Here is an 18,044-nt window from a genome sequence, read left to right as displayed (position 1 = left end):
GTTGGACCATGTAATGATCTCCCACGTAAATACAGTAGAAATCATGAAACTTAAAGTACGTAATGGACTAGACCTAGATTCCGACCATTACCCAACAAAATTCTCCCTAGATGTCATTCCAGAAAAAAAGAAAATTCTCTAAGAAATCTCTACACCATAAATATGATATACAAAAGGTAAATGGTAATGAACAATTTACAAAAGAAACACAAAATTTAAAACCACAAAATTGGCAACAACAGCAAGCAGGACTTTTAAAAGCAGCTGAAACTGTAGCACCGCAAACAAGAACACGTAAACACCCATGGTGGACAGATGAGTGTGACCAACTGATAAATCTCAGACAACAGGCGTGGCAAAGTTGGTTGTGCAACAAAAATCAAAAAACCCTGGAAGATCTCAAAGATATCAGGAAAACAGTCACAAAAGCAATACGAACAGTCCATAAACAACACGAAGACAAAAAACTGGAAGACATAGAAAATGATTTCAAGAAAAACAATTCCCGAAATTTCTACAGAGTATTCAAACAAAAATTAACAAAGTACTCTCCTCCATCACTCCAATTCAAAAATAAACATGGAGAAATTGACCATACCAACACCGAAAACTGTGAAATTCTTGCAAAATACTTTTCTAAATTACTGAATTGTGAAAAGCCTGCAGAAAAATTTGAGTTCCATCACACACAGCAAAACCCAGACTCAAAGCCACCAAGTTTACAAGAGATTAAAGAGATAATTCAGTCACTGAAAAATAACAAAGCATCAGGAGAAGACCAAACCATCGCAGAATTATGGAAAAATGCAGGAGAAAATCTTATTGCAAAACTCAAAGAAATTATACATGACATCTGGAAAACTGAAAAAATCCCCACAGATTGGAAGACAGCAATCATACACCCTCCGTACAAAAAAGGAAGTAAAACAGACCCCAACAACTATCGTGGAATCTCTTTATTGTCAATAACATACAAAATTCTGTCTAAAGCCCTACTAAACCGAGCAGAACATCAGCTGGATTCAAAACTAGGCGAATACCAAGGTGGATTCAGAAAAGGTCGATCATGTGTAGAACAAATCCTTAACTTGAAAAACTCAATGAAATATTTCCATAGTACTTCAAACAATAGTTATGTCATCACGTTTGTCGACTTTAAAAAAGCATATGACAGTATAGACCGAGAATCCCTTTTTGAAGTATTAGCAGAATTTGGACTAGATTAAAAGACAACAAACATCGCAAAAGAAACACTCACGGAGACCAAATTCAAAGTAAAATTTATGGGAGAAGTGAGCACAGAACTTGAAATAGACACAGGAGTACGACAAGGGGATGTACTGTCCCCAGTGCTCTTCAGTTGTGCTCTTGAAAAAGTTGTTAGAGAACGGAGAAAAGCAGGTGCACCAGCACACAGACTGGGACCAAGACGTAAAGAGGAATCAGAAGTGAAAGAACGTAAAATAATGAGGAAAATCCTAGGACCAAGAACTAAAGATGGTGTGCATTATCCAAAGCTCAATGCATAAATATATAAAAATATCTCCAAAATAACAGACACAATGCGCATGAGAAGAATCCAATTCATGGGGCATTTAGAAAGAATGGACTCAAACAGGTTAACGCACAAAATCCATACATTTTTAAAGAAGAAAACTACAAGACCGAACTGGTACAAACAGATAGAAAAAGACCTGAGAGAATTAGGGTCTCCAAATCTACACGATAGAAATTAAATAAAAAAAATCACAAACACACGGGGTTTTGAGGAAGAAGAGAGAAAAACTAACCGACATACGTGGTCTACGCAACGAAAGCTAGCCCATTCGTTGTTTATGAAGGAATACTCGGCGAAAAGGAAGGGCAATAAATGTTGATTACGCGTGGTCCTAAGTGATCCATCCGCGAAGAAGAAGAAGAAGGAGAAGAAGGAGAAGAAGAAGGCTATTTTATCTTATTTTGAGATAAATTCATTTTTAAACAGTAATAAAGGCTTTTTCTCCGAGTGTTGTACGCATGGATTTAATTTTCCCCTCAGAACAGAACGCCTCAATTGTAGCGTGCGTGGTGTGGCCTGTGTCGAAACTGGTAATTTCGTGTCTAATCTGTTCGATGGATCTACAACGAGGATCGAGTCTGACTACGAGTAGTCAGGGCGTAAACTCCTCCTTCGAAGTTAATTTCAATGCCTAAGGTGAGGGGTCACTACTGTGTTGGAAAAACGAAGTGACTTTTTTTTAAAAACTTTCATACTGAAGTAAATTTGTATTCATCCATGCTGTATGGAATTTGTCGATTACAAAAATTATTTTATAAATTTTCAGCCCCAATAACTTTTATTTAGTAATATTTATTAGCAAGACGCATTTCGGCAGTACGCTGCCCTCCTAAGGTGCTTTTCTTGCACATTCATTAGGAGCGTCATGAGATCGATTTCGTGGATGTGACAGTGAGTTTACGTACCGAAAATCGTCCCTGTCCAGAAAGATTTATATATTTTAGTGTATACCATTATGTGTTTCGTATGTTTGAATAATGTCGGTGATTCTAGAATGAGGTACTGGCGGCAGTGAAGCTCTGAGGACAGTTCGTGAATCGTGCTTGGTTGGCTCAGTGGGTAGAGCACTTGCCCACGAAACGCAAAGGTCCTGTGTTCGAGTGTCGGTCCGGCACACAGTTTTAATCTGTCATTAAGTTTCAATGTCGGTGATGTTTTTATTTACGTCTTTTTGTCGAATACAGCCTTGTATGGGACACAGAGCACAAGATCATACACCACATCACTTCATGCTTTCACGTACAGTAGTTTCCATTCCAAAGATAGTTATCTGTTAAAACTTATTTCAATTTCTATGGTAGCGTATAGACTAAGAATACAGACTTTTTTATATAATCATATTTATGTCGTTACATACATTCCACAGTATGACTATTTAGTATTTATTGGTCTGTTCAGTATTATTAAGTCATTTTTTCTTTACGAAATAATTTATAAATCAGTTTTTATGGACTTGAACAAAGTTCGTTCCTACATATAATTGTATGCAACTGATGACGGCAGCATGTCGTCGAATCGTGTCGTTCCAATAAACATTCGTAAATGAATGTAGTGTTATTTTATACACACTATTTTGCCATAAACTATAGACCTATGTAGTAGACGAATTGTTGAATACTGTTTAGGAACACAGTTTTACTTCGAAAAGTCTCATGCACCAATCTGTATAATGCGGTGAAAATGCCACAGGTAACACCTCTGAAGCACCAATACTACATAGATGAGCTCGCACAAGTAGTAGAAATATTAATACTTCTGGCTATGCGATGATCCCGCACATAGCAGAATGTTAGAATTAGGACACCACGAAATTTCCATTAAAACGACTGGCTAGGTCATATTTACTATTATAATGCTCGTCGTTAATATAACAAATTTCATAACTGTCATAAACTTATAGGCAGTCTACCGTCAGTAAAACATTGCATTGATAAAGGAAGGTAGACTTGAACAACAGCCAGAGGTATAGATCCGCACTATGGCTGTATTTAATGATTTATAGACTGGACCAGTAATTCCAAAGAAGATAGGCGTTCGCGGGTGCGAATATTCCCGTGACAGCAGTTTTGTAAGACATGGTTTCAAAGTACTGACGCCAGTTATTAACAGAAGACTGGAAGAACCTGTAGAAGCCGAACTCGGAGAAAATCAGTTTGGGTTAGGGAGAAATGTAGGAAAACGCGAGCCAGCACTGACACAACGACTTATCTTAGGAGATAGATTGAAGAAAGGCAAACCTCTATTTATAGCATTTGTAGATTTTTATAAAGTTTTCGACAATGTTGACTGGCATACACACTTCGAAATTCTGAAGGTAGCAGGGATAAAATAGAGGGAACGAAGGGTTATATACAACTTGTAGAAAAACAAGGCTGCAGTTATAACTGTCGAGGGAGGTGATAGAGAAGCAGTGGTTGACAAGGGAGTGAGAAATTTGAAATTTGTGCCGGCCGCGGTGGCCGTGCGATTCTAGGCGCTTCAGTCCGGAACCGCGAGACTGCTACGGTCGCAAGTTCGAATCCTGCCTCGGGCATGGATGTGTGTGATGTCCCTATGTTAGTTAGGTTTAAGTAGTTCTAAGTTCTAGGGGACTGATGACCTCAGATGTTAAGTCCCATAGTGCTCAGAGCCATTTTTTGAAATTTGTGGTAAGGTCTTATAGGACCAAATTGCTGAGGTCATTGGTCTATCAGCTTACACGCTACTTAATCTAACTTAACTAACTTACGCTGTGGACAACACACACACACCCATGCCCGAGGGAGGGCTCGAACCTCCGACGGGGGTAGCCGCGCGGACCGTGACAAGACGCCCCAGACGGCGCGGTTACCACGCGCAGCTGACAAGGAAGTGAGATAGGGATATAGCCTATCTGCGATGTTGTTCAACCTTTACGTTGAACAATCAGTAGCGGAAACCAAGGTGAAATTTGGGAAGTGAATTAAAACCTACGGAGAAGAAATGAAAACATTGAGGTTTGACGACGAGATTGTAATTCTATAAGAGTAGCAAAGGGCTCGTAAGACTGGAATGGATAACCTCTTGTAAACAGTTTATAAGGTAACAAAAAAGTAAAAAAGGCAATGGGACGTTGTAGAATGGAATCAGGTGATGCTGAGGAAATTAGATTAGGAAACGACTTAATGGATGTAGCAGATGAGCTACTTGGGCAGCAGAATAATTGATGATGAAAAAAGTAGGGAGGAAATAAAGTGCATACTGGCAATAGCGAAAAAACCATTCTTAAAAAGACAAATTTGTTAACCCAGAATATAAGTTTAAGTGTTAGGAAATCTTTTCTGGAACATAGACGATAAACGGTACAGATAAGAAGGGAATATAAACTTTTAAAATGTGGTACTACAGAAGAATATTGAAGACTAAATAGATAGATCGAAAAATTAATGAAGTGATGAATCAAAACGAGGAAAGAAGAAATTTGTGGCCCAACTTGACTAAAAGAAGAAATCGGGTGATAGGACATATCCCGTGGCATCAAGGAATAGTGAGGTTGCAGAGAAGAGCGGCTGGTAGATATTTTAGTGCAGGAAGCACGTTTAAAGGAAAGTAGGTTGCAGTAGTTTCATAGAGACGAGGAGGATTGAACAGGATAGACTATCTTGAAGGGGTGCATCGTCTTCGGAGTCAAGACTACATCAACAACACTAACAACAACAACACTAGACCAAACTTGAGAGTCGGCAAGGACAGCATCTCAGCGCGCATGAACTGATCATGTTGCAGTAGTAGACAGCGTCATCGTGTCTAAGGGTGGATTACCTCGTCTAATTATGTTGTACCCTTTCACTTCAGTACATGGAGATTGTGTCAATTTCGTCACTTTCCAGTGAATTTAACCAATCACTGTCAGGTATTTCTTATTGCAAATTAATTTAAATAGTTGCAATTGGATATTTAACCGACTTTCATCTCTTGCCAAGATTTCAGCTAAGCAACATTAAGCGATTCCTCTCACAAGAAAATTGAGCGTTTTCATCTCTTGCTTCATCTCTAAAGGGGGTTGTGTAAGCCTCTTGCGGCTTGTTAATTAACTCTCTTCTGCAGCCACAGCAGCTTGGGAGACCTTGTAGGCCTTCGACAGCGACTTTAATTAATTTTTAAGTAAATATCAAATGTGAGTAACTCATTTCATTTCTCTGACTGGCGCAACTGTCTGATGCCGCCACTGCAAGAATTCTCTCCGTAATATTTCATTTCATCGCCTTATTGACTGGTGAAGTCGATGAAACCATTATTTTGCTGAAACCAGAAGCGGTCTAGATAGTATCAAACTTCCATAACGTACGAAGTAGAGTAAGAAATGGGTATAATTCTTGTTAAAACGTTGGAACGTATGAGTAGACTCATCTGCACAGCACACCTGCGGAGTCATAAAGACGTGCTGAGGGCAGCCAATTTTTTCCTACCCACACTCATTTTGCTACTTTTTTTGCCTACACTAAAAAGTATCGCTAAAGGCCACTGTCCCAGGGTGGCGTAGTGGTTAGGGCATCTGCCTGGTGAGCAGCAGACCTGGTTTTGAAACCTGGACTTGGTACAAACTTTCATTCGTCGCTTCAGTCTGTACATACACTCCTGGAAATGGAAAAAAGAACACATTGACCCCGGTGTGTCAGACCCACCATACTTGCTCCGGACACTGCGAGAGGGCTGTACAAGCAATGATCACACGCACGGCACAGCGGACACACCAGGAATCGCGGTGTTGGCCGTCGAATGGCGCTAGCTGCGCAGCATTTGTGCACCGCCGCCGTCAGTGTCAGCCAGTTTGCCGTGGCATACGGAGCTCCATCGCAGTCTTTAACACTGGTAGCATGCCGCGACAGCGTGGACGTGAACCGTATGTGCAGTTGACGGACTTTGAGCGAGGGCGTATAGTGGGCATGCGGGGGGCCGGGTGGACGTACCGCCGAATTGCTCAACACGTGGGGCGTGAGGTCTCCACAGTACATCGATGTTGTCGCCAGTGGTCGGCGGAAGGTGCACGTGCCCGTCGACCTGGGACCGGACCGCAGCGACGCACGGATGCACGCCAAGACCGTAGGATCCTACGCAGTGCCGTAGGGGACCGCACCGCCACTTCCCAGCAAATTAGGGACACTGTTGCTCCTGGGGTATCGGCGAGGACCATTCGCAACGGTCTCCATGAAGCTGGGCTACGGTCCCGCACACCGTTAGGCCGTCTTCCGCTCACGCCCCAACATCGTGCAGCCCGCCTCCAGTGGTGTCGCGACAGGCGTGAACGGAGGGACGAATGGAGACGTGTCGTCTTCAGCGATGAGAGTCGCTTCTACCTTAGTGCCAATGATGGTCGTATGCGTGTTTGGCGCCGTGCATGTGAGCGCCACAATCAGGACTGCATACGACCGAGGCACACAGGGCCAACACCCGGCATCATGGTGTGGGGAGCGATCTCCTACACTGGCCGTACACCACTGGTGATCGTCGAGGGGACACTGAATAGTGCACGGTACATCCAAACCGTCATCGAACCCATCGTTCTACCATTCCTAGACCGGCAAGGGAATTTGCTGTTCCAACAGGACAATGCACGTCCGCATGTATCCCGTGCCACCCAACGTGCTCTAGAAGGTGTAAGTCAACTACCCTGGCCAGCAAGATCTCCGGATCTGTCCCCCATTGAGCATGTTTGGGACTGGATGAAGCGTCGTCTCACGCGGTCTGCACGTCCAGCACGAACGCTGGTCCAACTGAGGCGCCAGGTGGAAATGGCATGGCAAGCCGTTCCACAGGACTACATCCAGCATCTCTACGATCGTCTCCATGGGAGAATAGCAGCCTGCATTGCTGCGAAAGGTGGATATACACTGTACTAGTGCCGACATTGTGCATGCTCTGTTGCCTGTGTCTATGTGCCTGTGGTTCCGTCAGTGTGATCATGTGATGTATATGACCCCAGGAATGTGTCAATAAAGTTTCCCCTTCCTGGGACAATGAATTCACGGTGTTCTTATTTCAATTTCCAGGAGTGTATATCTTACTTCTTAGTCTTAATGTTCTATTTTTTCGTAAATGTCTATTTTACGCATAGAAATGATATTGAGTTTCATGTATTAAATGCAAAAAGTATCATTCTATGAAACAATGTGTAAATAAAAAGTCGAAATTTTGATAACACCAACTATCTTACTCTCTGGATAGTAAGTTACAAGTTAAATGGCTGGAAATACGATGGCGCAAGTGATACATCGTGAAGCACTAATCCGATTTTATCAAACGTCGTGGAGATCATCATCACCTAAAGCGTATTAAATGATTAAACTTTCATTTGAGTCTCAACTGATCTCCATTATCATCATCAGTATGAGATGTGACTTCTGCGGTAACGAACAGAATCTCGTATTCCTTATGGCGGGGAATCCAACAGCCCCTAAATGTCATCGTCAGTCTCTTGTCATGACTGAAACATGCTGTATCAATTGATGGAGATTGATGGCTGGAGGTTGGTATGAAAGTATACAATAATTTATCCATTTTACTTGCTGTTGAGCTCCGTGACTATGGATTACATTATTTTGAAAAATACAGCAACCAGTCGGTTTTTTATTATTTTATCCACAATTGCGGAACTTTTTTTACACTAGCTGTTGTAGGTTTCAAAATATTACGTACTGGTGGCAAACGAAAAATTTGTGCCGGACCGCGATCCGAAGCCGGATTTTCCGCTTGTAGCGAGTGGTCGCTTTGGCCACTTCGGCCATCCGAGCACACTTCCAGGACCAACCCAAACCTCCACATGTCTTACTACGACCCTATCTCTCGCAATTTTTACTTAGATTACCGTCACAGGGTTTCAGGGAGACAAACGTATTCAGCGTTAGTATTAGGATCATCATTTTTCCCGTAGAAGCTTGTAATTCTGAGACCTATTTTTAACAGTGTTTGAAGAAACAGACGTTGATGACGATCTTGCACCGGTACTAAACTTGTGAAATTTATTCACAACTGCCGAATGTTTTTGGCATTAGCTGCATTAAGTACGAAGATGTTATTCAGTTGGCGTAACACATTTGAATCTTCATTAAGTAAAAATCATTGAGAGCAGTTTGGATGCTACAGCTGGCCTGTGCAAAATTAATAATTTTGTTTAGCTACTACTCTTCGCGAGTTATATATTTACGAGATATTATTGGTTAGGTGTTCTCACTTTCTACTCTGCTTGTTATTCTGATTTTCGCGGTCACAGATGTGTCACAAAAAGCTTTTTACTCGTATTTTCCACATAAACAGCGCAGTATCCGCCATGTCGTTGACTAACATCTTTGTTAACGTCGGAAAATTATATCTGTTCTCAAAATTATATTTCATTTACGTGCTCTGAAAGTACTATTCTAGTTTAAACTTCTGTACGACTAAAAAGTGAAAAACTGAAATTGTTTAACATGTAAGTAAAATAAAGCTTTGACCATAGATATAATTTTCCGATGCAAACGAAGATGACAGTCGGCAACATGGAGGATACTGCGCGTTTTCGTGCAACATACAAATGAGAAAGTGTTTGTTTCACATCTACAAAGGTAAAAATTGGAATAACAACAGGCGGAGTAAGTAGTAGTAGTAGTAGTAGTAGTAGTAGTAGTAGCAGCAGCAGCTCTATTCATCCACAGATCTCTTTTCACAAGGATATAGGACATGTCAAAGTATATACAAGCCTAGACCAATTTAAAATAAACTAATTTGTATACACATAGACTTGTAGTTAGAGACAATCATTAGATATACTCCTGGTATAGAATGTTGAGTTCAGAAAGAGGAAGAGGTGTTAGTATTGTGCTATTCGTAGCTTGGGGGTAAGTTTGTCTAGAAAATGAAAAAGGAAGGAAAGAAACACAGTGTGAAGGTGTTGTGTGGAATGTTGCAGGTTTTATAATCATTATTATTATTTATTTGTATAACTTTTTTTAAACAAACTCCTTATCTGTTTTGTCTAAGTAATCCTTCAATGTATCAAATATATTGCATAACAGGTACCTTTTAGCTGACTTTTTAAATAAGTCTATTTTTGCAATTTCTTTAATCTCGTTTTGTGATTTTTGTACAGTTCTATTCCTTGGTAGAAAATGCTGTTTTGAGTTTTATGTCTATTTTTTCTTGGTAAATGTAAGTTGAGTCTAGCTCTTGTTCCATGGTCATGGACAGAGCTATTTGTGCAGTAATTACCAATGTTATTTTTGATGTGTACAACTGACTGGTAAATGTATTCACAAAGAGCAGTTAAAATCCCCAGTGTTTTGAACAGATCTTTACAATGAGCTAGACTACTATTTTTGGTTATTATTCTTGTGGCTCTTTTCTGGAGTTTGAAAATTGTGTTCATATTTGATGCATTTGTTCTCCAAAAAAGACTGCCATAGCTAAGAACTGAGTGTACATATGAATAGTACGTAACTAAAAGACACTGCATGTTACACACTGATGATAGGACTCTAAGGGCATAACATGCTGATGACATTCTGTTTGCAAGTACCTTTGTGTGTTCACACCACTTCAATTGAGAATCAGTATTCATTCCCAGAAATTTAGCATTTGTTACGCACTCTATCTTCATGGCATTAATTTTCTCCGTCAAGTTACCTTCTATTAAGAAAGCTGTTACACTCAGCGACTATTATATTGACTTGTAAATTATAGATTGCAGCGATCAGTCGTCCTTTTTAAATTTTATTGTGCAGATCTAGATTTCGGCTAGCTTCTAGCCGAAATATAGATCTGCACAAAAAAATTAAAAAAGGACGACTGGTCGCTGCAATCTATAATTTACAAAGTAATTTTCTTTATGATCAATGTCACTTTATTGCTTTTTGACCAATTGTAAATTTCCTTGAGAGCTTCGTTTGCTTTGCTTTCTGTGCAAGGAGTTCTCTTGTTTTCTCAGTGACTGTAATATTGCTGCCATTAGCGAAGAGAAGTTTTTCACCATGAGTAACACTACTCGGAAAGTCATTGGTGTATATCAGGAACAGTATTGGTCCTAATATGCTGCCTTGTGGGACCCCTATATTAATGTATTTTGGTTCTTAAACTTCCTGGCATATTAAAACTGTGTGCCGGACCGAGACTCGAAGTCGGGACCTTTGCCTCTCGCGGGCAAGTATTCTACCATCTGAGCTACCCAAGCACGACTCACACCCCGTCCTCACAGCTTTACATCTGCCACTGCCTCGTCTCCTACCTTCCAAACTTTACAGAAGCTCTCCCGCGAACCTGCAGAACTAGAACTCCTGAAAGAAAGTATATTGCGGAGACATGGCTTAGCCACAGCCTGGAGGATGTTTCCAGAAAGGGATTTTCACTCTGCAGCCGAGTGTGCGCTGATATGGTTTTGATAAGTGTTTTACTAAATGTTTAGATCTATTTGAAGTGTGTGTTATCTGTGCTCTTTGTACCCTGTCTGCTAGGTATTATCGAAACCAGTCGTTAATTACCCCTCTTATTCCTAATTCTTCTAATTTATTTAATATAATCTTGTGGTCGACTGCATCAAAGGCCTTAGGAAGACCCAAAAATATGCCTGTGACACACTCATCTTTGTGAAAAGCATCAAGTACAACTTTTGTAAATTATACTATGGCTGACTCCGTATTTTTGCCACCTCGGAAACCAAACTGTGATTCGCTGAAAAGATTGTATTTATTCAGGTAATTCATTAATCTGTCTTTCATAGTTGCTTATATTATTTTTGAAAATGGTGGCAGCAGGGAAATGGGCCGGTAATTTTCTATGTCTTCACCTAACCAGTAACGTATCGTAAATAACAACTCGCGAACTGTAGTTGCTAAAAAAGGTATTGTTAATTTTGCACAGGCCAGCAGCAGCATTCAAAGTGCTGACGATGTACTTACACAAGATTCAAAAATGTATTAAGCTGGCCGGCCGGTGTGGCCGTGCGGTTAAAGGCGCTTCAGTCTGGAACCGCGTGACCGCTACGGTCGCAGGTTCGAATCCTGCCTCGGGCATGGATGTGTGTGATGTCCTTAGGTTAGTTCGGTTTAATTAGTTCTAAGTTCTAGGCGACTGATGACCTCAGAAGTTGAGTCGCATAGTGCTCAGAGCCATTTTGTATTAAGCAAAATGAAGATGAGTGAAAGCCCGAAATACCTACTGGTGTAAACAAACGTACATTGAAAAGGGCTGGTTGCTGTATTTATTAAAATAATTAAAATATACGTATTCCCTTTACATCCGAGTCATGATCTATGGTTGAAAAATCAGAGGAACAGGGGGCAGCTTAAGAATTCGCCCGTTTCTCAAGTCGATTTTCGTCTGAACAGAATTGTGGAGTCTTGCATTATCTTTCTGGAATATGCTAGTTTGTACTATGACAGCAGGACTGTATCATTCCAGCCACATAATGGCGAGCGTCAACCTCCCTTCAACAGTTACCAGTCCAGTAGCAATCTGCACCATGATTCTAGTAGTTGGAAAGGTTCGACCGAGCTGCTCACAACCTTTCACTGGGCAGAATGAGATTTTCACTCTGCAGCGGAGTGTGCGCTGATATGAAACTTCCTGGCAGATTAAAACTGTGTGCCCGACCAGGAAGTTTCATATCAGCGCACACTCCGCTGCAGAGTCAAAATCTCATTCTGGAAACATCCCCCAGGCTGTGGCTGAGCCATGTCTCCGCAATATCCTTTCTTTCAGGAGTGCTAGTTCTGCAAGTTTCGCAGGAGAGCTTCTGTAAAGTTTGGAAGGTAGGAGACGAGGTACTGGCAGAAGTAAAGCAGTGAGTACCGGGCGTGAGTCGTGCTTCGGTAGCTCAGATGGTAGAGCACTTGCCCGCGAAAGGCAAAGGTCCCGAATTCGAGTCTCGGTCGGGCACACAGTTTTAATCTGCCAGGAAGTTTCACTCTCACTGGGCAGTCTACGGACACATTGGTATCGAATCGACCACCAGAAAGAGAATCGAGAGTTATCGCTGAATACCATAGAATGCCAATCAATGTCTCAGTTGACCCTGGCTCTATATTATGGGAACGTCTGTTGTCTGTTTAACAGTCTCAACGGTGAACTACGCATCACAGCCCAAGATATCAGTCGAACTTCCACTAGTATTTTCCCGACGCTTCGTGATGACTCTCTGTAAACACTCCCTGAGTTTAGAGAATATAAATCATCAGTTCATCAGAACCAGTCAAAAAATTCTACGATCTTCTCGTGGCATAGGCCTGTTTTCTTGCCACACAGTTGTCCTGGATCCTTCTTGTCAAAACCCGTTCTGCAGTCATTGTACAACGGCCAACTGTCTGCGAATCTGTCATTGTGATGCTCCCATGTATTTTATGAATATGAACCGACCTTTCTGAAAGTCCGAAAGGTAAGTTGCATGCGCCAGTCTCCCGGCAAGTTGTGTTGCGATCTTCACCCAGTGATGTGCTCACGTCATTCTCCATCTGTAGAAATGGCTCTTTTCTGTACTGAAAATAAGCTGTCTTTGTAGACAAGATATCGAGCATCAGTTCCGTAGTGTTCAGTCAGAGTGCTCGTGTTTGACACTTTCCGCTTCGAAATGAAAATTAAAGCACCTACAGTCGTGCCTTTTGCCTGCAATTTATTTGCGAAACCGGTTTCAGTGTTTCATTACACCATCTTCAGGCCCTTGCCCAATGTAAACTGGGAGGAATCCAATCTCGTGTGCAATCGTAACAGGAGCCCGTCCTCCTGACAGTCATCAGTTGATAAACGAAGGGGTAGTGTCTTGCAAACCAGAGATCTACGGACATCGATTATTTAATATTGGCTCCTGTTATGATTGCACACGAGATTGGATTCCTTCAAAATTCGTCGACCCTAGTGGCCGAGCGGTTCTAGGTGCTACAGTCTGGAGCTGCGCGACCGCTACGGTCGCAGGTTTGAATCCTGCCTCGGGCATGGATGTGTGTGATGTCCTTAGGTTAGTTAGGTTTAAGTAGTTCTAAGTTCTAGGGGACTGATGACCTCAGAAGTTAAGTCCCATAGTGCTCAGAGCCATTTTGAACCTTCCAATTTACGGTGGTCAAGGGGTCCGAAGCTGGTGTAAAGGAACACCGAAACTGGTAGCATAAATAAATGAAATGCAAAAGCGACGGCTGCAGGTGTTAATTTCCATTTCAGACTTGACAGCCGAAGTCCCTGTAACCAGCTAGTGCAAGGATAGACAAATATTTCTGTTACATCCTTCAGTTTAAGTGAAAATAGATTTTCTACAAGCTTTGTTTCCCAAAAGAAACCAAAACTGTAGGCACTCTACTAAACGATTAGAAAATTACTTTAGAACTGTATCACAGACCAAGAAATGAAATAAGTATTTTTTTTTTTTTTCACAGTCTGCACTCGCATATGTAACGAAATTACCTGTTACGGACTAGTAGACGCACAAAGACGCAGCGTATTGATCCGTGTTTTAGTCTGGCGCGGTGGACATAGGGGTGAAACACGTACCTTGGCGTCTAGTTTCTCCATCTCCTTGCTGAGGTCCTCAGCGGTTTTCTCCTTTGGAGTTGTCTTCCGGGCCATGTGACCTCTGAACTGCGCCTGGATCTTGGTAGCCGCATTGCAGAGTTCTGGAAACAAGAGAGAACAACTCTGAGCAGGGCGTGTAGTTTAGTGGGCCGACCGCTGCGAGCAGCGCCTTCAGCAGGGTGGTATATGAGTGCTGGCTGCGTACTGCCGCGTCGCAGGGGGCCATGAGAAGGCTGCGGAGGAGGCAGTGGGTGTGGCCAAGCACAACCACCGCTCTGCACAGCGGGTGGGGGGTTCTTCCTGGCCATTAGTTCTGTAAGCAGCGGCGGCGCGTCACCGGGGACAGCGCTCTGATCATGGGGTGGGTGATCATCCACAGGGGCCAAGAGTCGCGGCCGTTATCGCAGCTTTCACAGTGAGAAATTTTTTTATGCTCACAAGGACTTCTTACTACCTTACACTGTTGTGCGGGCCATAAAGTGAAGCACACTACTAACATAAACAAATATTACAGAACACAAATATTATTTGTGCCACGACATACTCTAAACAACATGAAACTTTTAAAACACGTGCCGCGCGGGATTAGCCGAGCGAGCTGAGGCGCTGCAGTCTGGACTGTGCGACTGGAACCGCCGGAGGTTCGAGTCCTCCCTCGGGCATGGGTGTAAGTATTTGTCCATAGGATAATTTAGGTTAAGTAGTGTATAAGGTTAGGGACTGATGACCTTAGCAGTTAAGTCCCATAAGATTTGACACATTTTTTTAAAAACATGTGCATATTTGGCATCAAAACATACTCCAGATCAGCCAAACTACTCGTATAGCACAACAAAAAATCCGTACAAAGTATCCGAACAGATATGCGAGTATATTGAAGATTTTCTTGCGAGTAGAACCTAGTACGTCGTTCTTCTTAACGGGGAGACATCGTGTGAAGCGAAGATACTGTCTGGCATACCTCATGGTATTATGTGATAGGGCCACTGCTGTCCACTATGTACAGGGTGAAACCGTATTCCACCGACAAAATTCCAGATGTTGTTCAGGGATATTACAGAGTATGTTGGTACAAGGAACACGTCCTCACCGGTTGCTCGTTACAGAGCAATTGCATTTCGAAATAGATCCGCATTCTGTGACTATGCCTTGACGTCAGCTGTTGACCACACATGAAAATTTGTGTCAGACCGGGATCCGCAACCGGATTTCCCGTTTACCGCAGTCACCCTAGCCACATCGGCTGTACGAGTACGCCTCCAGGACCGTTCTCGGATAGCCGAAGTGGCTAAGGCAAGCGCTCACAGCAAGAAGGAAATCCGGGTTCGAGTCCCGGTCAAACACAAATTTTCATGTGTCGCAAACAACTGACGTCAAGGCATAATCGCAGAATGCGGACCTATTTCGTAATGTTTACCACAGCTGTAATCATCAGTGACAGTGCCTGTTCCGCCAGGCATGTATGTGTGTCTGAAAGACATATTACTGTGAAGACAGAGACGCTTCTTTTCACTCACTCATTATTCTCCGAAATCAGAAAAGAATGTCCTCGGTCCATCTAGCATTCGTTTGGTTGGCGACGCTATTCTCCATGCATCCGTAATTACGACTTTTAGTCTGTTCGCTCATCTATTTGTTTGTTTTCCCTCCTCCTCTGGTAATCACCAACATTCATCTCTCCGTGACACGCTAAGGAATCATCACTTTTTACACAGTTTTTGCATTAAACATCACACTGCGGTACACCATCTTTCCAAAAGGTTTCGAGATTGGATGAATAGAAAAATAGAGAAAAGTTTGTATGGTGGTTTTTATGCTTTAGGTGCTATGCACATTTTCCCCTCACTACGTTCATACAACCATGTGAAACTGACCCTTAATGTGACTTTCTGCACTCTGTCGTTTTGTGGTAGATTCACATTGATAATACCAAGTCTCTTCACCCTAATACTTTTTTTCGGGAAAGATATGTCCGCTGTTTGCATTTCAGTCAAGTCACGAGTCGTTGTTTCCCTTTGAGAGCCGGAGCGTGCGGGACCATATTTGTACACACTTTTCTCTTCTTCAAAACGTTCTGGACAGCGTCTTGAACGCCTGATTTAGAGATGATGCTCCATTGCGATTTGGACACAACAACGTTGACACACTACGGGCGCACGTCCACTACTTAATACTGCCTACTCATATTGATTGATCGAATGCACACCTGTTGTTCACAGCAGTGATTCAAGCAGGCACCGCACTTACTGTGTAGATGTCGCTTTACGCCAGGATTAAAATCAGATTCGAAACTTTTCTCACGAACGGTGTAAATCAATACTGACAATATACACTACTCGTAAACTTACCTATTCAGACTCAGTGTAAGCTTGATTTTGAAAACTTTAATTAGTTTACGAAAAGCTTTCCAAGTTAGGTTTACTCTTCCGTTTCCTTTCGTGTCAGTCCAGCTGGTGTTTTCAACTTCCACAAACATAAAAACTTTTCGACTGGTTCTGTTTAGTTGTTAATTGGCACTTTCATATTTGTGATTCGCCCAGGCTTCGTATGGGTAGCAGTTAGTATCTACGGCTGGACTACTTCTCTGGCGTGCAGGTAATAAACCGTCAAAATACCTACACTAGTTTCTGAGATCAGTCTTCACATATACAGAAAAACGTGGAGGGGGACTTCAATTTAGAAATATGTAAAGAAACATTTCCTGGCTCGATCGCAAAGTATTTTTATCATCGATTTCAATGCCTTATGCACAATGAACATTACAGCGTTATATATGCTAGCCATCAAATACATATGAAGGGCCTATTTCAATAGTGGTAAAAGTCCGTTTTTGTTCATATTGAGATAAAGAACCCTAAAGTTAAATGAGCGCTGAAAAATCTGCAATTGAGGTACCAGAAATATTCAAGCATATGGCTTGTTGCTGGATATGAAACTTTCTTTCTGTTCGTTTGGCTCATTAATTTCAGAACATTATAGACAGAAAAGTGGAGGTAATGGACTTGTACCACTATTGAAATAAGCCCTTAATATATGCATTGCCCTCATGTATCTTCAAAACCGTCTAAAGAGTCAGATGAAGGTATACCGATAGACACATATTAGTACTGTTATATGTGGGAAACTTGTGTTTTTGTTTTTCTGTTTAAAATACGTTTTGTAATTAAAATCATAAAAAATTTGGTGGAAGAGTTTTGCTAAACAGGCCGGACAGAAGTGAACTCTGTATATTTTTTGCTGTACTTCAATTATTCTCGCCATTCCGCGGCGTCGTTTTTCGAATGGCTATTGTAGAGTAGGCAAACCTACGTTTCTAGCATTTGTAGACTTAGAGAAAGCTTTTGAAAATGTTGACTGGACTACTCTCTTTCAAATTCTAAACGTAGCAGGGGTAAAATACAGGGAGCGAACAGAAACCAGATGACAGTTATTGCAACGTCCCCTTATAAAAATTATACATGACTGTGCTTAAACTGACACACAATATTTTTTTAGCGCAACGCAATCTGACTTTCAATAATCCCTACAAAAGAATGGCCCTGACTAACATGAATCTATACCTTTCACCAATCACTTACCTCACAAAAATCTTCGTTACTCGAACTACTGCAATACAGCGAGCGCTACTACTGCCAGCTAAATAAAAGATTCAAACTACTGAAGGCACTAACTACTGATAGGCATAGTTAGCAAATGAAAGATTTTGATAGAGAACAAACAATGTATTTACCTTAATAGTATTGAAAAATCATAATATACATAGCAGTTCATGACATCCAGTCTTACAAATTTCAAAACTCCGCCATTTCTCTCCCCACATCCACCACTGCTGGCTGCTCACCTCCAACTGCGCAACACTACGCGCTGTTCACAACCAACTGCCCAACAGTACAATGGCAGACAACAATGCAAACTAGCCACAGACTGCACACAGCACAGCCAGTGATTTTCATACAGAGCGCTACGTAACGTTGCCAATAAGAAAACATAAACAGCCTACTTA

General features: G+C 41.8%; 1 protein-coding gene across 2 annotated transcripts in view; it reads right to left on the bottom strand.

The window, feature by feature from the left end:
* The window catches only part of LOC124774989 (neuromodulin), a 732,616-nt gene that overhangs the window by 53,151 nt on the left and 661,421 nt on the right, over nucleotides 1–18,044 (bottom strand). For both annotated transcript variants that reach the window (XM_047249737.1, XM_047249736.1), the window contains exon 3: nucleotides 14,021–14,142. In XM_047249737.1, the coding sequence (XP_047105693.1) occupies nucleotides 14,021–14,142 (122 nt within the window). The remainder of the gene's footprint in view (nucleotides 1–14,020; nucleotides 14,143–18,044) is intronic.

This window comes from Schistocerca piceifrons, chromosome 2 (genome assembly GCF_021461385.2).
Source record: "Schistocerca piceifrons isolate TAMUIC-IGC-003096 chromosome 2, iqSchPice1.1, whole genome shotgun sequence".
In the NCBI taxonomy this organism is placed as follows: Eukaryota; Metazoa; Arthropoda; class Insecta; order Orthoptera; family Acrididae; genus Schistocerca; species Schistocerca piceifrons.
This window is presented reverse-complemented; position numbering and strand designations above follow the sequence as displayed.